Raw genomic sequence first — 22943 nt, 5'->3', positions numbered from 1 at the left:
ATTACCAGCTACAATGAACTGCAAATATTCAGAGGAAGATGCACAACTGAGTCTGGAGCCAGATGCATTCATGACACAGCAGTCACATTAACAGTAAAAATTTTATTGTCTATGCAACAAAAGTGATCCCTTATAGTTAACATCAGAATATGACGGTAATCAGTCTGTATTTAAATTCACTTTGACAGCCGGTGCAGTTACATTAATACAAGTGCATTTATTTAAGACCGCAGACTGAAGTTGATCTGGACGTGGCCTTCATGTCGAGCCACATCTTTGAAAGTCTTACAGCATCTGATTTTTCTATTATAAAATAAATTACAGGGGGAAAGAAACGCTGAACAGACCTAACAGAAGACGAGAAAAAGAAATATGAGGAATGTGTGTCGTCATCAAAATGCGTTCCAAGTAAAAAGTCCTCTCTGTATTGCTCGAGATGTGTCGTAAGGGCAACTTCTATCATTTAAACGATTTAACAGGTTTCTGGAGAGAGAGGAGTATTGCTACAATCACTATGACTGATAATTACACAATGCTGCTGCTGTAAAAATCAGCAGCACCTCCACATATAAAAATAAGCCTATAAAAAGCTGTGCAATACATCTGAACATTCAAAAATCACACAGCTACTATAAAACATGATCAAACTCTAAAATTTAAGGTTGTGCATGTACCATTTAACAGACCCCTGCAGGACGACACTTAAATGCATCGTGAGCTTCAAACTGCAGCTGTTCTGTCGCTGAGGTTTACACAACATCTGGAATGTCAGCAGGCCGGAGGTGGGTCCACTTCTTTTGCGTAATTGTTACACAATTACGCAAAAGAAGTGCTGATGCGCTAAACCTGACTTTTAAAGACGCCTTGGCAGAGAGCAAAGCTACACCTAAGAACGAAGAGAGGGCGGGACACTGCATCCACCCCCCCTCCTGGGTGGTGCTATTTAAAGTTTGTCCAGTTGACTTCGGAGATTATGAAGATTTTGGGGTGTGTGTTTGTGGAATATGCGACGAGGGAGGAGGCAGCTGCAAATTTAAAGTCTTCCATCCCTGGCGTCTCCTATGGCGCCCCAGACATCAAAGACGAACTCGTCGGGAAAGGCGAAGTCTCCGAGGGTCTCGTCTAACGCCATGGCGAATTCATCCGGGTTCTTCTTGTCGCGTCCGACCTCGACCATCGTAGCAGCTGGAGAGAGAGGAGGAGATAAATGAGCGTCGAGACTGAGAATCCTCTACGAGAGCTCTTAAGAAGATGAATTCAGGCATTACGCAAACTGGAAATATTTTATTTCCTTTTTTAAATGAAATCCATCTATTGCATTTAAGGCCTTTACACACCGAACGTGTAAAATCTGTGCAAATATTTATGCTGATGCTCTGTAATTATTATTCGGCTTCCCTAGATGTGTTCCCAACTCTGCCATCAAGAGTTCAAACTGCCTGACTGACATCTTGAAATTGGTATGAAAGCAGCAGTTATAAAACTGCAACAGAGAACTGGTTGAACCCCAAATCTCCATTTATGAATTTTCTTGTTTAGAAACATCAACACCAGCTCATCATTCAGGGGAAATATATTTCTTAGCATGTTCTTAAAAATCTGGTACCGGAAAGTGTTGTAAATAAGAGTCCAGGAGTTTATAAATAAGAGAGTGAGAAGATTTTCCAGCACGTTCTGAATCTGGGACAGCATCTTACTATGTGATTTGGTGGCTCAGCATTCCCTATGCATTCTACTATCTGCTAATAAAATGTCGCCTCGGTTTAAATCCCACATTCCTGCTTCTTCAGCCTCAGCCGGCGAACAAGCACAATAAATTTCTTTGTTTTGTTGTTTGTTTTTTGTCTCTGGGGTTTGTGTGTCATGCAGTAACCGTCAGAGTGGACACACAGTGAAACCTGAGTACTTCAGCCACAGCTGGATATTAACTTTTAACGTTTGTTTGTTTTAAATATTAATACTTTAGAACAAGTCTAATTTTCTTGCTGATGTTTTTAAGTGAAACGGATGTTTTTTTGGTATGTCTTCTTTAAATTGTCCTTTGCACTACACTCTTGGAAATACAAAACCTTCATCAGCTGATCAGATTGAGGCCTGTAATCCCAAAGGAACTACAGGTATGATGGAATTTCACAGCTTCCTGCTATAATCTTGCAGAATATGAGGACCTTAGACTGATGAACTGATGAACTGATAAAGACCCAGGGCGAACAGTGGGGTGCAGTATGATACCCGGCTTAACATTTATTTTGGGGCTTTATTTTTTTTATGACGCTTTATTCTTGACAGGCCAGCAGAGTAGTAGTAGTAGTAGTAGGAGGAAAAATAAAACTTTAAATTAGACAATCCTTACCAAGTTCAGTGTCTCTGATGCCCATGTAGCTCTCCAGAAGGTCATCGACTTTCTTCACGGCCTTCTCCTCAAATTCTGTCGGCTAGCACAAACACACGACTCAAAGCGTTAATCCCCGAGCTCCGTATTACGTTCACTACTCTACCCAGCCCTTGTACAAGGACACAACCTGACAACAGTGCCTTTGTTTCATGCAGATTTGGACATTAATTCAAAATAAACACTTATTTCCTCGAGAGAAACGCACCTCATCCTCTACGGTAGCCGGACCTTTGGAGCGGAGTCTCAGAGTCCCCCTCCCTGTGCCGATCTTATTTTCACCGGCAGGTTTGGCGCCCTTTGACCGGGGTTCAAGCATATCTGTGAATAGATAAGACAATATTAAGTAAAAGACACGGTATGCGTGTGTGTTGTTCTGAACTTGTAAACCTGGTAAAACAGGTTTGATTTTGTAAACTGTTTATTTCCCTGAAAGGAATGCAGAGCCCACGCTGCAGTGTTTAAACGTGACTGCATTATGAAGTTATCAGCGACATGAGCCTGGTGTCAAAACGTAGGTAAAAGGAGATCTTTCATAGGCCGCACCTTGTTTTGACAGGATTGTGACATGACACTGAAACAACCTAAACTCAAACACATATGACAACTTGTCCAAGAGAGAAAGTGTACTTGTATACTCCTCAAAGTTGGCCCGCGGTCTCTTTACCATGTGTATCAGTTGTTTAATGTGCTGAAGCTTCTGAGTCGATGCTGCTTCTTACTTACCGAAAGCCTTCATGGGCTCGACCAGTTTCAGGGTGAACGGCTTGTCTTTGGGCAGGTCTTTAAGCATGCGTGCGACCTCGTAGTGCCGCGTCCCGACGATATTTTGCCCATTAATGCACTCTATATGGTCGCCAACACAGATCACCTTCACATTGTCTGCAACGCTGCCGTCTTTGATACGCTGCCACATACAGAGAGCACAGAAAAAAGGAAACAAAAGTGATGTAATTACAGGATGGCGTAAAAGCTACACGGAAAGCTGATGTTTGAGGGTTTGGTTTATTGTTTGAAAGCAACACTAGTGCATGTGGATCAGACCGGTATTATCTGTTGTTTGTGAGCCTGTGGATGTTTAAATTATACATACTTCTGTGGAAATCCGAAGAGCAACAAAGGTCACTTTCTTCCATTTTTAATTAAAAGAGTAAGATCCAGAATAATCCTTGAATGTCAGTATAACCAGGGTCTGAGGGTTTTTTTTAGAGGAGGTCATGCTATGGGTGCAGGTGGTGGTGAATCAGAATCATAAAACTACTCTTAGAGCCTCTTCCCTCCATACATTTCACACAGAGCTATAAAACAAGCATCAGGGGTAGACAAGTGATCCTCACAAGAGATCACAAGTCGTTAAGGATGTGAAATAAGAAACCGAGAGAAGCTTAAATCATTTAATTTCCATACAGATTAATAATGAAAAAGTCCAGCAAGTTAAGTCCGACTTAAAGATCACTCAACTTACAACGGCATCACCTCACTGGCCCACAGGCTGTAGTGTTAAACACAGTCAGGTCATCAGGATGCAATGCTGTTGCAGCATCACATGATGGCACATGTGAGCAGGCCGAGACTTTATGATATTATTATACAAGAGACCGAAATATGATCTCTCTGATTCAAATGTATGTGTTGCTATTTATGCGCTTAGCTTCACATTAACAGAACAGTTAGTCAACTTTTATATATTTAGCATATTTATGTTACGTTTTCTTCATCTCGTTAATTGTTTTTGTGTGTGTGTGTGTGTGTGTGTGTGTGTGTGTGTGTGTGTGTGTGTGTGTGTGTGTGTACATATATACATATATATATACACATATACATACATACACACACATATATACACACACACACACACATTTTGTAGAAAAACTGAGAAAAACAACTTTTTGGGAAAAAATGTAAATACTGGATTGCAGTTAGTGTTCATTATCAATGAAGACTTAAACCTCAGAGGGTTAATAAGCCTTATTTTCCATTTTATTAAAACATGTCATGCCCTAATAAATCTTTTCCCCAGTGCCCTTAATGATGAATTTTGACACCTCAGTAAAAATAAAGATGTGATTTCTGATGCACACCCAGAACCAAATAAAAACCAATCTATCCCAGAGTATTCTTGTTCTAATGAACCAATGTTATTCTGTATGTACTCCTGGTCTCACAGTACAGCACCGACTGACTCCGACCAGAATAGAAGCAGGAGTGGGAGGCCAAACTGACCAAGACGACATGCACATCCACAAGTCTATAGGTTGAGAAATAAATCAGCTGGCAGCTTCATTAAATGGTACCTGCAAAACATCAGTGTCACCGCCAGTGGTGGAAGAGATGCCTCCAGCATGCTGGCTGGTTTTTAAGGAATGGTTCATGTGGGCAAAGGACACAGGAAGGTGAAAACCAAGTAAATAAAGACTATGATGGAGGAGTGCTTAAATGGTCTGTCAGTTCAGTCTGAAAAATATGATAATTTGGAGGGGTTAGTACTAAAAGGGATTTTTTTTTTTTTTTTTTAACAAGGAAGGTTATCACTGTGAACTTCGCAAACCATAAACTGTGGATGCCGCTCGACTGGAGCTGTTCTTTGTGTCATTGCCCTGTTGTAGGAGGAAACCGGCCCCAATGGAGCTCCAATGGCTTTAATGCAGAGGCCAGGTAATTGTGTCCAAATTATTTTAGTCAAGTCTGCACAGGTTTTCAGAATCAATAAGAAAAGTGAACACAGGATAGAAGCAGAGAAAAAAAACGATGGTTTGCAGACGACCTCGATGTGAAAAACCTCCACTGATTTGAGTTTGACATCATTTGTCAGTAAAGCATGCCAGCACTGGTGAAAGGGATTGCAAGAGCTCAGACAACTTGGATCCACTTCTATGAATTGGATTCCCATCCCGGTTCTCAACTCTGCTCACAGCTTGTTAGAATGATATGAGCTAAATCACCATCAAGCAAAAGTCAATGTCTTGACTACATTCCTCGTCTTATTTGAAACTCATTTGATGAGTGAAAGTATGTTTTGTTTTTTTAAATATTAGCAACATGAAATTTTCTGGGTGATCCTGAACTTTTGAGCAATAATTTATATTTTAAGATTATTTCTTCACATGTATTTGAATCAAAGAGTGAAAAAAGACATGAAATGTAGTGGGAAGAGAGTAGACGACAATACGAAGCATGCATGTGGACAGTGAGACTCAAACCAGGAACCTGCGCCAGTCAGCACTTACATCCATGTGACATGAACACGCAGCTCTCAGGTTATTTAACTTTACTGTTTACTTTATATATTATGAGCGTGTGTTATTTAAGTGGGTCATGTGTAGGGTAAAGCTGAGAGCGTGTATGTCATCATCACTGTTCAGTATAATACTTGCTGTTTGGGTTGCACATGTTCGTGTGCTGTTTTTTTTTTTTTCTTTTTGTGGAAATCAACTGTTCTAAGATGATTTACAGGTTCATTACAAAAATAATCAACATGTTTATTAAAGGGTTTATGTACACGTTCTTTGAACATTTATCTTGCTCACAGTATAATGAGCAAGATAAATGTTCATAGAGCCGCCAACGTATTGGTACACGTGGTATCACACAGTGAAAATACACCAGTGGAGGTTACAAAAACAAAACAAAAGAACAAATCCATACAATCAGTGGTTAGTCTGTACTGGTCTATCGTGTGTGCAGGTAGTCTGCCCTGCTGTAATGCTAGCAGGTTGGAATCAGTTTCTGAGGAAGCAGATACGTCTATCCTGGTTTCTGGTTGTCAACCAGGTCGTCGTCAGTCTGCCGTTATTATTCCAAATAACACTGGTCCAAGCATGCTACTGGGAAGAAATTTATATTTGAGAATCCTAGTCAGGCTGCTGACCAAACTGTGGTGCCTTTTTACAAGGTTGGGTGTGTTTGACAGAGTGGTCATTTGGGATTAGCTGGATAAAGGCATTGTCACTTCTTTTTGCGTTTTGAGACACAGGACGACGCTATAATCAGTCAGGTGTGACCCAATCCCACAAGTTGGCGACCCTACATGCATTAGTACGACTAGTTTTATTAGTAGAGAAAAGCTCCTTCCAAATTTAGATTTTCCAAATAAATCCATCAGAGAAAGATCATACATGCCAGGCTCCTTGCTCTTATTTTGAAAATTCAGTAGCTGCTAACCAGCTAGCCCTGGCACTTCCCCCTCCTGTGACTAGTCTTGTAGCGGTCCTTGAGCTTAATTAGCTGCTCCAACTCCACCATCTTGGACTGCTGCTGGGAACAGTAGTCCTCCACCTGCTTTGGAGGTCGACTGTGAGCTGGAGTCTCACTCAAACCGGACCCTGCAGCAGGTGGAGATCTGGTTCTTGTGCACAGAGCAAACAGCTGCAGTCCGAAATGGTGAAGCCGGACGAGAGACTCACTGAAGAAGCACCTCAATATATTAATAATTTATTATTGTCACAAAGTACCCAGCAAACATAATATTTGCAGAGGATAAACTTAATTATTTTTCACTGCTTAATATTTTACTGAGAAAGCTTGTGCAGTGTGAAATGAGCTGCACAAACACACTGTATATGTAGGGGAAACATATGACGTTCTTCTAGCCTTGTATTAACTAATCACATTACATAACTCCACATCAATGCAAATTAAAGGTAGATTGTGATGCATTCACTGTGAGGAGCTCTGCTCCTTCTTTTTACCTTAATGAAAGCGTAGCCGGCTCCGTTGTCTGTGATGGTGAGGCCCAGAGCATCTTCCGATTTATAGACTTCTACCTCTTTTTTTAACCCTCTAACGTGGGCGAAGATAAAATCCTCGAGGCCGATCTGCCCCCCCAACAGCTTATCCATGTCTATCTTGTGTGTGTTGAGAGTGCAGAAGAGGATCTGTAGACAGAAAAGAAGCAGGAACATCATTAATATGTCACATGTGAGATGAGGTCCATCCAAGTCTGCATCTCGTATAATTAAAAATTATTTGAAAAAATAATTTCTGTTTTTAATCACAGCATGAAAATTGAGCTGAACTCCAAAATCAAAGTTGCTGGAGTGTAGATGACTGAGCTCTGTGTCACTGTGCTAAATGCAGAAGTCATCAGGGAGCTCTGTGTTCATAGCAGCTGCTAAGTTATGCGGTTATGCCCTCTGCCACCCCACGGTGAAATCGGTGATAGTCCGAGCTGCATTTTAAATCGTGTTTGAAGCAAATGGGGGAAATGACCTTTACTCCTGTGTAGCTTCACATCTCACCAGGACAGAAAGAAGGGCAACACGATCACCAGAAACATGATAGACCAGAAGGAGCCTAATTTAACTCCTCTTCAGACAGAAGCTGGACAGTGAGACCCAGGAGGAAGAGTCCAGTGCTTGTGAATCATTTATCCTGCTCTGACTCACCTACACAGACGTTTAAGCTGGAGCTAAGTTCTGCTTTTATCCAGATTTATTACCAGCGCTCATATTAAAGTGGTGCATCATTCTTCGACTGCGGGATCAGCTTTGCAAGAGAAAATGATCCAGGATTCAGAGGCTGACTTGCAGATTGGGAATGTTTCGTACAGATTTATCTGCAGGATGACCTTTGTGCACCAATCAGTCACTGGCAGTGAGGCTGACCTTGTTTGGGCCTCTTTGTCCTCCTGTGTACCGACAAGTGCTATTCACACACGCATTGGCTGACGCGGCCTCTTTTGGTTGCCTTGGGTTACCAGACTATAAAAGAATTTGATTATAATGGAGGGAGGCCAGTGGAGGAGAAGGCAGAGAGAAAAAGTAGAAGTACAAGAGAAGGGGAGGCGATGGGTGTACTGTAGCTTAATTGACAGCTATTTTTTTTAAACCCCCCCACCCAGCCCAGGCCAGGGTGTTACCCCCGCATGGGTGGGAGGACTGGCAGCAAACGCCTACGCCCGATTACCGAGGCTGCCGCCTGCATTAAGCTGCTTCTGTTAGAGGCAGGCAGCTCTCAGCACTCCTCTCCTCCTGCTGGGCCGCCTGCTGACGCTGCGAGTGTCGCTACTTTGCGATGAGCAGCATCACGCGCTCACGCACAGCCTCTACTCTGACGCCCTGACTCACAAGAACAGATACTACACCTCCCACGGCCTTTGCCACGCTCACCAAAGCCCCGATAACCACATGGAAAAAGGGCAAGTCAAAAGAGAGGCACTGCAATCTGCTCAGCATCATCCAAGACAAAGCTAGTCATGTGTCCTTAACAAGAGGATTAAAAACTCACTGAATCAGATTTAAGTTACAATTTAGAGACAAAACTGTGTCGCGGATCAATTCTTTGTGGTAATATAATGCAGGTAGTTTGTGTAAGAAAACACTTCAGTTGATATACGATAACGTACGATATACTCGTCTTCTCTACTGATTTTTGCTTTTAAATAAATTATCTGCACTCAAAAGTCTAAATTGTTGACATTCCGATAAAGATAAAGAGTAACAAATATATACATATACCTACCACAGGCATTTTCAATCAACGTCTGCATAAAATCACACAGAAGCTGAAAAGTCAAACTACTCATACATATTTAAAACCCTGAACCACTGACATCTGTATCTAGTTTGTATCTTTTCTTTTCTTTTTTCTTTTTTTTAAAACAATCACTAAGCTATAATTTTTGTTTAAAAAAAACAAAACAAAAGCTACTCTTGTAGAGTCCAGGAATAAAAGCATGGAAATATGCATAATAAAACCACTTTAATATAGATGGAAATAGACGTGTGACTAACCGGCTATTAACAGAGAAAGAGAGCAGCTGAAATGAGAAAATAACAATTTCCACCTTTTGTTCTCCACATCTAGACTGTATGAATCAGATCTATTATCCTCGCTTTAAAAAAAAATATATATAGAAGGTAAGTCTAGAAAAATAGAGCCCCTAATTGCACCTGCCTCTGAAGTATACCCCGGCATTGAAGCAGTATTGACTCAAAGCTTAGGAAACCTGTTTCTTTGGCAACTGAACCGCTGCCAATTTACAGCCTCTTCAGCTAGCCTCTAGTCTTTTAATGGCAGAGCCGAGGGTCAGAAAGATTACAGAGGAAGCATCAAGCTCAAAGTGGGATCTCACTCATATGTAACGCCTTCATAAGCTGCTGTGTTTTTTTTTTACACTTTCCATCTTCTGCTGTTACTTTTTTGCATTTTTAGGGCTTAACTGGGAATGCTGAGCTAAGCTCTGTGTATTGTGGTGTGGCTGTTTTCCAGCAGGAAACCACATCCATCAGCATTTAGGCCTGTGTAATCATTTACCTAACTGCGGATGTGAGACTCTTCAGGATGAAGGCTGAGGGAGGGGTGATTTTGGAAAGGTGGTGCAGAAAAAGCATAGTTTATTATGAAAAGCCTGTTTTTAATTAACTGAAACATGATCTTTCTGATCCCGGCTGACAAACAATCCAGCCCTGATCGTGTGGTCCAGAGTGGAGAAGGCAGATGGGTCATTCTGAGTCAAATCAGCACCGGTTTTTTGCTCAACTGCCTCAGATTAGCATAAAAATATTATGCTACAAAGTCTGAACATATCTATTGAGTGTGGGAAATCTTAGCTTCATATATTCAATTGTTTTCAACATATATTTGGATTAATGGTCTTTGGATCCCCCATCACAACACTTTACTGGGGGATACTTTAGGCTGGACACCATCACACATTTTGGATATCTTACAAGCAAACACCAAATCTTTCCAGAAAAGTCAAATTGAAGATGTTTTTTTTTTTTTAAATACCACAATGAACTTGAATGAAAATACTTCGACTACTTCTACCATCTTTAAACTAGTTCTTTCTACAAGTCTTCAATTTCCAAGTAAATTCAAGTTCTCAGGATTCGATGTTGAACTTCAGCTACTCTTTCTTTTCTGATTGCTGAAGTCCATTTAAGTTTTGGATGACATACCTTAAGTAGTTTTATAGATAAAGTGATTTGAAAAAATAAAATAAAATAAATAACTTCTGAGAAAAGGTTGGAAAAACCACCAAAGTCTCCAGAGAATTATTATTATTATTATTATTATTATTAGCAAACTAATAAGTATGGAAAGCTAACATTTGGTATCATCACTTCTCTTTTTTCTGTTGTCCCAATTCACAACATCAGTTGTTTATTTTACCTGCATATGTCACATTAATTGAACTTATTTTCACTCTTGCTGTCCACGTCCCAACAGTCAGGCCAACCTCACAATATTAGACCTGCTTTTTACAGTAATCTGATCCCTGATGTTTTGCCTCACAGATATTACTTTAAATACACTGGCCTCGTAATTTAAATATAACCATCCACCACTTTAACACCACATACATGACAGAAAATAAAGAAAAGCAGGATAGGTCCCTCTTTAAAAGCATGTGCTGACTAGAATACTTAAACTGGCATTAGTTCATGGGGATGGACGGGTAACGTAGGTTTATTTTAATGTAAACAAATAGATGTAAATGTTCTTTTAAGGAACATTTCATTTACAAAACAGATGAGCAGCCTTGGCTATCTTAAACACTGCCTTTATTTGATAGAGAAGGTCAGGAAAGTGGGGGAGGAAGACGTGCAGCAAAGGGTTTGGACTCAAACTCAGCCTTGGGGAATACGATCACCTGCTCAAGCAGAGTTAAACTGGTGCCTAGCTTGAAATGGCTTTTAAAGAAATTCTTCCATTCATATTCACATCTGTGTAGCAATGCTAACATCACCTGACTGGGAGTATTAGTACATTCTACTGAAAACCGTCAGGTTACTGTGACCCAACTGCAGCTTCCACATTTATAAAACCATCTTAGTGTGCCACTTTGGAGCGTCCAGCTTTCAGTCAACACGTCTGACAGCCCTGCTCTGGACTGAAAACAGATTCGATTTTTATACAGTGTGAAAGTGCACTGAAAATAAATCATGTTTGCCTCCCAGGTTAAAGATTAACTTTGAGGAAGACGGTTCATTGATGTTGAAACACATTCTTAGCTTGATGTGAAACCTGGACAGTAAGTTTCCATCCTCTAATTTCCTGAGAATAAGCTGTATTCGTTGAAATTAAGCCAAGTTTAGCTGGTTTATTGGTGAAGAATAATTGATGAGAAACAGTCCACAGATACCTGGATGTGGTTTTTTTTGTTTTTTTTTTTTAAATCCACTGCTTCAGAGAGCTCACGGCCTACAGACTCGTTATAGCTGTGAAAGGCTGTTAAACAACCTGAGGTTAAACTCTCCTCTGGTGCACCACCACACCCATCATAGATGATAACGAAAACTAGTTTTCTTTTCACCCGTGGCTGTTTTTGTCTCCACGCGGTTCCTCCAGAGATGCCGATGGAAAAATGAAGTTGCCGTGACAACAACTCCACCACAGCTGATAAACAACCACTTAAGTCGCTTAAAAACAAGCTGTGGTCCAGTGAAGAGTGAGCACACACCTGGGGTCTGTTTCTGCAGCTTCGCACTCCTCGTTAACTTGTTTCTTGCGGGCATGCGATGAGCACACAGACAAGAGTTCCTGCTAATTTGCTTATCACATGTGTAATGAACCACTATTACCAGTAAGCTCATGTTCCCTGGAATCGTGCTGCAGGATCATTTAAATGCATGTTATTAGAAAGCAAAGCTGGGGGTGTTTAACTTGGCCAGGTCGCTCTTATAATACTGATCCCACTGGGACGTCCCGATAACAGTTTCAGCTCAAGAGGATCGATCGTTATGAAGGTTAAAAAATAAACTTTGGGGAAATAACCCACCAGCTGTGAATAAGTTACCCAAATAAAATAAAAAAACAAACAAAGCCTTAAATTAATCCCTGCTGAAAAGACTTAGCTAAATAATGATCATTATAAGCTTCATAAAAACAAGTGGCAGATCTGATGGCCAGGATCCAAGTGGCCAACTACTGTATAAATATTGTACTTTCACAATGTACTTACAAGGATCAGATGTGAGGCGAAGAGTGTATTTGTGTGGCGTCTAATGCCAAGATTGGTCCCAATAAATCCAACCTAAATCTTGGCATTGCTCATAAACTGCACTGTGTTGGCACATTTCTTCTTGTGAGACTCAACTGTGTTGATTTCTATAAACTAAAGCTAATCAAACAATATAAATTATTATTACTATTGCAGTCGGACGACCGCTGGCTACTTTCTGACATTAAAAACCTCTGGTTGCCTAGGTAACCCACTAGTTCATTTACTATAAGTCAATCAACAGCATACTGCGCCCTCATTGGCAGCTCAAAGTCGTTGAATCTCATTCGCTTTCTGTGCGCTCTCTTGCTTTATCAGCATACATCTTCATAGTAACTTGGTGCAGAGATAAGAGGGCAACACATGCAAAACTGCTGCTTGCTTACCAGACAGTTCTTTGGAAAACAGCACGAGCATTCCTGGGAAATGCCTCAGACCTCCGGACAGTAAAAGGGTCTGAATCGATAAGTAATAGAGATTCTTAAAAAAACAACAACAACAAAAACAACATATTTTTGTGCACTTTTCCTGTTTTCTGCAACAAGTTTAAAACAATGTTATTGTTCTATAAGCCTCAATATTAACTATTTGAACAAGCTGACCTTATAATAAACTTGTAACTAAGCCCACATTTGGATTCTTTACCCACAGACCTTTAAAAATAAGCCCCAAACTGTCTGGCACTCACATAAACACAAATTTACTGTAATTAATCCGATCCTCCTGTGTCTTAGTGACAGAACTCCGATACTGGTAAATAGTATTTGTGGACTTTCCTTTCTGGGGTTAGACTTTATTAGTACAGCAGCTCTATCCAGTCTTTAGTGACATAAACACTTTAAGCACACGTCACTTTCTGATTCTGCTTTGTTGATGTTTTATTCACTCTTTCATTCAAGTAGTAGTTTGTCAGTAAAGCTCATCTTATCTCATCTTATGCGAGCTGTGTTGTTTTTCAGCCCATATTTTTGTTTATTCTCCTCACATGATTTACAGTTTGATCATCTCAGAATAATCTGTCATTCAGCTGGAAAAAAAAAAAAAAAAAAAATCACTGACTTATTGAACTGATAACCACATTCGTGTGACTACTCAGCCTGACTGATAATGCCAGGGTAAATGAACACAGATAAAGAAAAGATAACCTGGCTATGTTGAGCTTGCTTCATAGTAAAGGGCCTGTGATCACCCTATTTATAACATTGAGTGGCAGAAATAAGTTAAAGATTTTAGATAAGAGTTAAAAAAAAAAAAATGCACTGATAGGGAAACATGTTCACTTCAAAAAGCACTCATTCCTCATTTCCTGTATGCAGGTTTGGTTGGTTTGCATACTGTTGAGGTAACAGGTCTGCACTATTTCTCACAATTCGATTAAAAACAAAAAAACAAAGAAGAAGAAGAAGAAGCCTTTTATGCATGAATAAAAGACCTACTAAGCCTTCTAATCCATGTCATTTTAATATGGGACAAACAGTCTACAACTGGGCAACCTGAACTGCTGTTTATCCTGACTTGGCTTGTTTTTTACAACCTCCAGGAAGTGAGTGCTGGAGCCTAGCTAACACAAACAACAGACTCAAGCCCTATCAAATAAGATTGTTTCACCTAATCCCCCTACTACACCACCACTACCCCCCACCAGCAGCACCAGATTAAGAAACGTCTGGCTGTGAACTACCTGGAGGAAAACAAAAACAACAAGGCATACGTCCATTTCGCACGACCGTAGCCCAGATATTCAAACTACAGGCAAATGGCTGAGTGCTTTCTGCTCATCAGGTGGACAAGAAGCAACGTCACAGGGCCACACCTGAGGCTGTAACTCACTGCGGGTGTAAGTCCAATAAACAGACTTTGACCTGAGCCGAACGAGCACGTCAAGATTGTAATATCATATTGGTGTATCATTTGTGGCTCATAACACGCACGCACACTTATCTTAGTCATCATAAAGTGTTTGCTTTAGTATGCGTTTAGCCATTTTTTATTTCGATTCCAGTTTGTTTGTTTTTTTAATCTTCCTCTGCTCTTTGCTTTCTAGATCAAGTTACTGATTCTCGGCTTTAGTGTGAGATAAAAAAAGTAACAAAGTTATTCCTCAGACATGAATGTGAATGTGACTTGGACAATATGACTTCGTTCAGCAAAAGCCATAGATGAAAGTTCAGTGAATGCCTGTCACCTGACCCACTCAGAATCAGCTGTACAACGACCAAACTGCACAAGTTTCATGTCTGCGATGCAGAGGAGCAGAAATAAGCAGTGGTACCCTTAATGTGTCATCCTGTTTCTGATAATTTACCAGAGAAAACACCAATTAGGGTACTAGAGGTATGTGACGAAATTGCCACTTATTTTTATTTACCACTGAGAGAACATATAGATGTCTCATTACGTTTAGATCTTTGATCTGGTACTCTAGTTCCAATTAAATCGAACTAATTAATTTTCCCTCTTGGTGCGGTTTGTTCGTGTAGGTGTAAACACAGTTATCGCACTCAGGTTTGGACCAAAACAACCACACCGAGACCCTTTGGAGTGAGTGGTCTCGGTGTGGTTCCAAACGAACTCCAGAGTGGTTCATGTTTGGTGTGAACGTGATCCGATTCGAACTAAAATACCAGGTTTACGGTACAAGTTTGGGCTAAAAATGTCCTGTATTGTTTGTACTCTGAATGTGGGAAGATGCTAAAGATATTAAAAAGTCTGCACGAGCCGTGAAAGGAACGTAAATTCTCAGCGTTGTCTAATAGTCCAGAACACGTCACCTTCTCCCTGAATTTACTTTTGTTGCTCCCGTCCCAGAATCATCTGGCCAATGAGCGGCCTGAACATCCTCACGTGGTTTGTAGTGATGCATTTTGGTTTGCTCATAGTCAACTTAGATTTTTCTCTGCGTGAAAACAAACCAAACCAGGAGAAAAATGCACAAGTTTACAAACTCATCAAAACGATTTTGGACCAGAGTAAACATAGGTGTGAAAACGGCTTAAGAGTAGGGTGGGGCAGGTTTGAGATGTGTGTTTAAACTGTTTTCTTATCTTGGTTTATAGAGTCTGTACTGTGGTAAAAATATAATTAAAAAAAGACTCTTGAAGAAAAATTTGAGATTCTATTTACTCAAGTTGTACAAAGTTGTGGTTTAGTTTAGTTTCAAGCAGTTTTACAAAAGCAAAAACTGATTTTTTTTTTTTGCGTTTGATCACAATGTCATGAAAACAGGATATAAAACTGATTTTGTTGCAGGTTTTTAACAGAGTTTAAATCCGTTTTACAATCCTGAAAATTTCACGTGGCCATCTCCTGTATGTAACGATTCATGTGGGCTAAAAGATGACTGCAAATATTCAAAGTGTGATGGCAAAACTTTGCATGGCTTTGTAACATATAGTCAAGTTATTGTACAAGAGGGGGGAGGAATCAGCTGATTTTGAGTGGGTCAGGTGGGAAACGCTGAATGATTTTCCATGAAATGACCCAGCTTCCAATTAAAAGCACAACAACAGAGGCTCAGAGTGAACTGAGACATGCCTTAATGCAACAGTTTCTTGGAAAGAAATGTGTAACCTATTATAGGCACAACAAGGAAGACAACACCACTGTTCATACTGTTCATGACATAATTTGTATCTGGTTGAGCCAAGATCTCATGTAACCTCACAGAGCGACTGGTTTACAAACAACCACAGTCTGTGCAGCTCCAAATAAATCAGCTTACATTATTTAGTCCTCCATAACTTCATTTACAAGGATGGTTGACTTTAAAGTATAAAAATATAGATTCGATTTAACAGTTTAGCCAAAACATAACTGAATAAACATAAAAGAAAGAGTATAAAATGAATCGACTAGCTGCACAGCTGTGACAACTCAAAAAACATTCTGATGTCCAAAAATTTAAGCAACACAATTACCCTAAAAATTACCTGAAAACACGACTTGACTCGCTCATATTTTAACCTTTAAAAAACAAACATGTTACTATTTAATGGCTTATAAAAACATAATACTACGCCTTTCAAAAAAGAAAAAAATGTTATGTTGATCTGAAATCCAAAGATCCAAAGGTCTTTATGACAGCTAAACCAGATGGCACATCCAATAACGGCTGATAGTGGGTTTTGAGTGCCAACTGCATTTGACAGTTTAGCAATACCTAAAATCTCACAGCCTCTTTATGTACTCTTCAGGAAATGCTCACATCTCTTAAAGCGGCATGAAACAGCTCTTTCTGGCAGAGAAATACACCTCGGTGCCACTACCTTCAAGTACTTCCAGATAAAACTGGATTGAAATCTGCAAAATCATTTTATTTTTCCTCACAGAAAATGTTCATTCACTCAAAGCTCAAGCACAAAACTCTCCCGGTTAAATCATCAGTCCCAGTGATAAACGGCTCTATTACAATATTTTGGATTCTCTGGTCAAAAGTCACAGGTATAGGTTTGAGAGAGCTTTATTTTAGTGGAGAAAACCAGCCAAGCATTGCATACAGATCATTGTCAAAACTGAAAAATCAGTCATTTTAATGGCTAAAGGACCTGAGGGGCTTATTGTAAACTGTAACTCATGCAAAGCTACTCTAGCACAGTCCAGAAAATAAAATATCAAACTAGCACAATAGGTCAACGTTAATTAAAGCTGAAGACTAAAACATAAAACCTGTTGGTTATATCATCCATTTGGGTGGGGTGACACCAAGCTCCGTTACATTTCAGAAAACAATTAAATAAACTGGTCTTAGACTTCTCCAAGTGTCATCCCCTTTTGTAGATCTCCATCAGAGAACACTGACTAGCTGATATTGAACTGTAAAATGTCCTGTCTGCTGTGTGCTTTAGAAATGCATAAAATAAAATACTAAACATGGTATATAAATAAAATGTATTAAGGTTACGATCACACCGTATTCAGAGTGTACACTCCCAGATAAAAGATATCACTGTTAATTTAATAGAGAGCTAAACAAACGTGAAATAATACATGATTTTTTTTTTTTGTTAAATCTTGGAAATGTTGGGAAAAAAATATCAGTTAGACTTTAGCTGTAATGGCCTTTTTTAAAATCTTATTTTGTTGAGGGGGAGATTTGTGGGTAATTTACAGACGAAACACTTTGATGTCACAAGGAAAAAAAATTATTGATAATTTGGGCAAATTAGTTGAATCAGGGCTTTTCTAAATTCCCCATAGATGTGAATGTGAGTATGGATGGTTGTCCTTCACTCTGTGTTAGCCAGCGTGTACCGCGCCTATCACCCTTTGGTAGCTGGGATAGGCTCCAGCCCCCCGCAACACTGATAAGGATAAGCGGAAGAGAACGAATGGATGGATAATTCGGGCAAATGCAGCAAAATAAGATAGTATACAGCAACCATACTGAATAATATTGTCTGACATTCTTACTTTGCTCCTGTAAAGCAAAACTTTTTTTGGCTTTAAATTAGCATTACTGCTGTCTTTTGCTGATCCTGTTACCAGCCACGTTCAGACTGCAGTGCAACAAGGTTTGGTGGTGTTTACGGAAGGAGGCGGCCATGGGCAGAGCTGCTTCCCTGGGTCCACTGGGACAATTTATCTGCTTAGATTTGAGGCTGTGCCCACTGTGCCGGACACGAGGGACTTCCTGTGGTAAAAACCGTGGAGTCCATGAAACATTATCACATCTAACTCCCTCGCTCTGTCTCCATTTAAATGTCACAGGTCTGATTGATAAGACATTTTGTAAATAAAAAGCCAGAAAAGAAATGTACTTGCTTTCTTTATATTCTTTTACAGTAAAAGAGAAATGGTTAATGAGTACCTAAAAACACTCATGGCTGCTATCAATGTGAGATAACTGCTTAACGGCATAAATTAGTATGTTGACATTGAGTAATTTTTTTTCCTGTGCTACCTGCTAGGCAAGCATTGAGGCATTAGCAGGAAATAACTCTTTATCTCTCAGTGTGACAGCAATCTAAATAAACTAGCGTGAATGTGAATCTCCGGTGATCCCTGTAGTGCAGGTTTTCTCTCGTCACCCTTTACGTGGTCATAAAACAAGTAACAGAGGAGCAGGTTTGAGGCTGGTACTTAATAAGCGCAGTGAGAGTTCAGTCTCTGAACGTGCTGTGAGGCAGTTGTTGTAATGAGACAAGTTCAAACAGAGGCAGGAGATTCCTCACCGAGGGTCATTTATGAACGTGACGGGACAAATACCATTTAGACACAAAAACTGAGGGATTAAGATTAATTAAAGATAGTTTTATTCCATCAAGTCAGAGTTTCAGAGGAGCGGCACGCCATTATCAGGAGTATATCTACACATGACGTGATTCACTGTATACCAATGCTACTGAAACAAATTCCTTTCCAGTTACTGCGCGCCTGTTGAATGAAGTGGTTGTAATTGTTGTGTAACGTAATCTGTCTCGATACAGCTTCATGTCGCCATGCATCATCCTCTGAAGGAGGAAGGAGCGCGTTTCTGTCAGCGTGGATTTTACAGGAGCTTAAAATGAGTTTGTTTGCACTCACTAGTTTATCACTTTTAAACTTTTTTCCACCATGTTTGACTTTAATTCCTATTCTTCAGTACAAAGATGTGCATATACTCCCATATCATAAGTTCTGCCTACAATGTTGACATGCAGTGTTTGTTATGTCTATGCTGAGCTAGAAGAAATGCAATTTCAGTCTACTTTGCACTCCTTGTTGCATGCCAATTTTGAAGCCATTTTAAAGGTACCAGTTATTAAAATACAACCCTGAAGAAAAGTTTGGTTTTTTTAATGGAAAGGCAAACAACAGACTTATGGTCTCATACTTGTTCTTTCTTGATCAGCACTTTATTGCTTATCCAATAATTGTTACATTTGAACAAAGCTCATATAGGCTTCACACTTTCTCCTCATGCTGGAAGAAAACTTTTTAGGGCAGCAAACAACAGGATATTTGACTTATTTTAATTTAAGACAATGTGTTTTATCTTATTTCAATTTAACACTTTTTAATTTAACGTAAAACTTTTTTTTGTTTTAGTTTCAAATTCTTCAGTTCCTTAAGGAGCTGCATAGTTTTTACAAATTGCATGGTTCAGAATAGCTAGAACTGTACTGTTGTCCCCAGATGGTTGCATTCAGTTAAGCTGGACTAGACTGTAATACAAACAGTTCAGTTTGTCAGCAATAAAACTGACTGAAGTGAAAGAAAGACTGAGGACTTTGTTATTAGATAAAATGAATACTGATAAAGTTTACCTTTATGGGCAGAATCTGTGGGCGAAAAAAGGTGATAAATCGCAATAATAGCTTATCGTGAGTTAAGTGTTGTGATAATATCGTATCGTCGTACCTCTAAAAACCACCCAAATGCTAAGTGAATATTTAAATTAGCCTTTTATTACACTGGAACCAAAAATAATGAACAGGATTTTTATATTTTTTTTCCTTCTAAGACGTGGACGCCCAGCTTGAGATGATCTGTGGGTCGGATCTGGTTTAAGGTCTGCCACACTGATGCTGCAAGAGATGTATGTAGCCACTGTTACGTCACCGACTGGCTTGTGAAGCTTGTGCTGAAGGTTTTCAGTATTTCAATATTTCACCTCATATAAAAAAGCTTCACGCTGCGTAATAAAACCCATCACCTGACACCTACACTATCAAAACGGTCACTACTCCATTTGTAGGAAGCTGTGTTTCAACTTCCTTTATATAGAGGCAGGAGAGGAAGAAAATTAGCAAAATCGTAGGACTTCAGGGTCTGCTCTGAAAATATGTTCCTCAAATTTTTATTCCAGCTTCTGGATGTATTCCCCCTTGCCCTGCAGGCTTTTAGGAGTAAATATCTGTGGGTTTCCAATGCCAGAAGGCCTAATATCAAAAACTAGTGACTGAAAAAAAAAAAAAAAAAAATCACTGGGAAATTCTTTTTAATAAGAACAATGGGAAAAGGAGCCAAGCACGGTTCTCCATAGACTTCTGTAGAACCGTGAGTCTTTGAGTCGCACCCTGCTGGGTACTAATGCACTTCCACACAGGATTCCCTTTTCAGACTCAGACGCTACACCCATCGAGTTGGGTGTTAACATATTCAAATAGCATCAAGCTGAAAGCCAGAACCCAAGACATCCTGGCAGGTGATTTCGGTTTAACGACATGATGGATGTTATGCACTTTACCCGTCAGGTAAACAAAAGACACAAATGCCACTAACGCTTTCCTTTTAAAACCAGAGCTTAAACTGTACAACTTCAGAGGAGGACGTAGAACACACTTTTGTCTTGAGAGCTTTCGTGTTTTACCGCAATAAAACAGCATCTAAAAATAGATGCATGTTCATTTGTAAGGCATCCAGTGACTGCATGTAGCACCCATGGTTTTACAAGGTTTAAGGTGTACAGAGTAGTACACTAGAGTGAGCAGGGTGTGTCTTTACAAACATGAGGCAATCGTAGACTTTTAATGGCCACAACGCAATTACACTCTCAGAAAAGCCACTTATAAAAAGTGTTTAGCCCAACCTGAAAGAAGCAGTGAGATCTTTAAGAGTGGAAGGGGAAAGTCCTTATTCTGAAGAGGAAGTCACTGTAATTGTAAAACAACAAAAAACTAGTAATCTACTGGATTATATACACTGGTGATGTGAATAGTTGAGAAAATAAGTCAGTCTTGACATAGAAATAGGAGTTTGGAAATAAGTTTCTATGGTTTTGATATTGTGTCATTCCTCATATGGTTTATTTTGATTTTATATGTCTTGTTGACATGTCTGGGACTGTATTTGTGTCCATCTATTTTGGTTTTCTTCTTTGTTTTTTAAATTTTATATGTTCTGATAATCATGTCAAGTGTGTTTTGTTTGTCACACATTTACGACATCGTGAGCTGGAAGAAAGATCATTTCCGTAACTCAAAGTACTATTTATTCCTAAATACTTCCTGCCAACAAAGTCCTGCATTTACACTGCTGTTGTGTATATGTAAACCATTTTCAGGGGCTCATAGCATAAACCTTGAAAAAGTTCAGCTACACTTTTTAAAAAATTTGAAAAGTACTTTTTCCCCTAATTTCTTAACTTTCTGAAATATTGGATCAGTGATTTCCTTTGAACCTTCCCAAGTATTTAAGTTAAATTACCTGTCAGGTTTAAAGGGCAAAACATTCGTGTTTTCCTAAACATCTACCAAGTATGCTAGCATACTTCACGTACTCCCTGTAAAATCCAGCTTCAACACCTAAACGCAGCGCTAAATCACTGACACCCCCCCCACCCTTCCTGTGACAACAGGTGAGATCTTACCTCAGGTGGAGTTATATTAAACACCTCTGCTATCTTCGCGTACAACTCCTTGACATTGCCAAATCCCTCGATCCTGCCGGTGGGACTTCCGTGCGCCAGCTGCGTGTGGAAGACCAGTTTGGGCCGCAGGTTGGCAGGTGGCGCCGGGAGCCCCGCTCCATTCACCGGGGATTTACTCAAGCTCCCCGCACCTGTGTGCCCGCCGCTGACAACTTCGTTTTCCACCAAATGCTCCTTTGTTGACTTGTTTTTCTTCTTCCATGGTCCCAACGGCATTTTTTTTTCTTATTTCGGGTTATCTTTTTCGATGTGGGATGAAAAAATCCGAGCCTCTGCTATAACATTGAAGTAGCTAACCTGTTGAGTTCGTGTTCTCCTTTATTTGCTTCCTCCTTCCCTAAAAGCCTTTCTTCATTCCTTCCACCACTTTTCCTCTCCTCAGCTGGCCACTTCTTTAACTTTGTTCTTCGATAGCGACTCGGCCCTCGCTTGCAAATAAACCGTGTAAATATTCAACAGGTAGGGGGGTGAGTTGGATAAGCCCTGATACAACCTGCCGCCGCTGCTCGGTCCTCGGCTAACAATAGCTGCTCTGTATGCCTATCAGCATGCCCTGGGACGCAGGCGCAGTGGGACGAACCAGGGCTCAAGAGGGAGGGAAGGATCCCTGGTGCACCTGTACGGCAGCACAGGGAGGAGCGTCACTTTTTTCAATTATTCAGCCTTTACCAAGACTTTACTCAAACCAAAACAGTAAGTCTAATACTAAAACTTTCCAAACGTGCCCAAATATGACTGAAACCCCGCTCTAAATGTGCGTTTTTGTCACATTTTCTCAGAGAAATATGTTTAAAGGTAGCATTACTTTGTCACAGAGGAACTGTAAAAAAGGAGGGAACCATTACTTTAATCATGAGGGCAATCACGTGATTTTTCTTGTTTAGAAAATGCCAATATTTATACACAAAAAAAGCAACGTGCCAAATTTAGCAAGTAATCATGTTATTATTACAGCTCCTACCTGACGGCACAATGAAGCTGACCTCTAGTGGAGGTCCCCTGGAGGTTTATCCAGTGTCTTTATGTTGGATGAATTCGAAATCAAAAATAGCGTGTTTTAGTATTATTTTCTGACATTGTCTTCAAATGTTGTATTTTCCTAACTTTTCTACTGACGACAGTACAGGATAGGATAAAAACAGGCTTTATGTCCAGTGTTGTTGATGTCATGATGTTACAGTGCACTCACATAAAGGCTGTTCTGTCAGTAAAAGCCTAATAAGTCTTTCGTTGAAGATGCAGAGGTAATTTCATGA

General features: G+C 39.9%; 1 protein-coding gene across 1 annotated transcript; it reads right to left on the bottom strand.

Moving 5' to 3' along the window:
* Positions 1-82: 82 nt before the first annotated feature.
* Positions 83-22266, bottom strand: gipc2 (GIPC PDZ domain containing family, member 2). Its single transcript, XM_040015597.1, has 6 exons — positions 21628-22266; positions 7081-7266; positions 3119-3299; positions 2601-2713; positions 2354-2435; positions 83-1185 (listed from the first exon to the last, which is right to left on the bottom strand). Exons 1-6 carry the CDS (start codon positions 21901-21903, stop codon positions 1034-1036), a joined length of 990 nt encoding a protein of 329 aa, XP_039871531.1. The 5' UTR covers positions 21904-22266; the 3' UTR covers positions 83-1033.
* Between the last annotated feature and the right edge of the window lie 677 nt (positions 22267-22943).

The sequence above is a fragment of the Simochromis diagramma genome, unplaced genomic scaffold (genome assembly GCF_900408965.1).
Source record: "Simochromis diagramma unplaced genomic scaffold, fSimDia1.1 OVJJ01000205.1, whole genome shotgun sequence".
NCBI lineage: Eukaryota > Metazoa > Chordata > Actinopteri > Cichliformes > Cichlidae > Simochromis > Simochromis diagramma.
Note: the sequence above shows the minus strand (reverse complement) of the source record. Positions and strands in the feature narration are given on the sequence as shown.

Bases quoted from the DNA above. Each gene is read 5' to 3' on its own strand.
- gipc2 (XM_040015597.1), bottom strand. From the start codon at position 21,903: ATGCCGTTGGGACCATGGAAGAAGAAAAACAAGTCAACAAAGGAGCAT. The intron at 7,267-21,627 runs GTAAGATCTCAC...TTCTGTCTACAG, and splicing joins TTAATATAACTCCACCTGAG to ATCCTCTTCTGCACTCTCAA. The intron at 2,714-3,118 runs GTAAGTAAGAAG...ATCTATTCACAG, and splicing joins CGAGCCCATGAAGGCTTTCG to ATATGCTTGAACCCCGGTCA.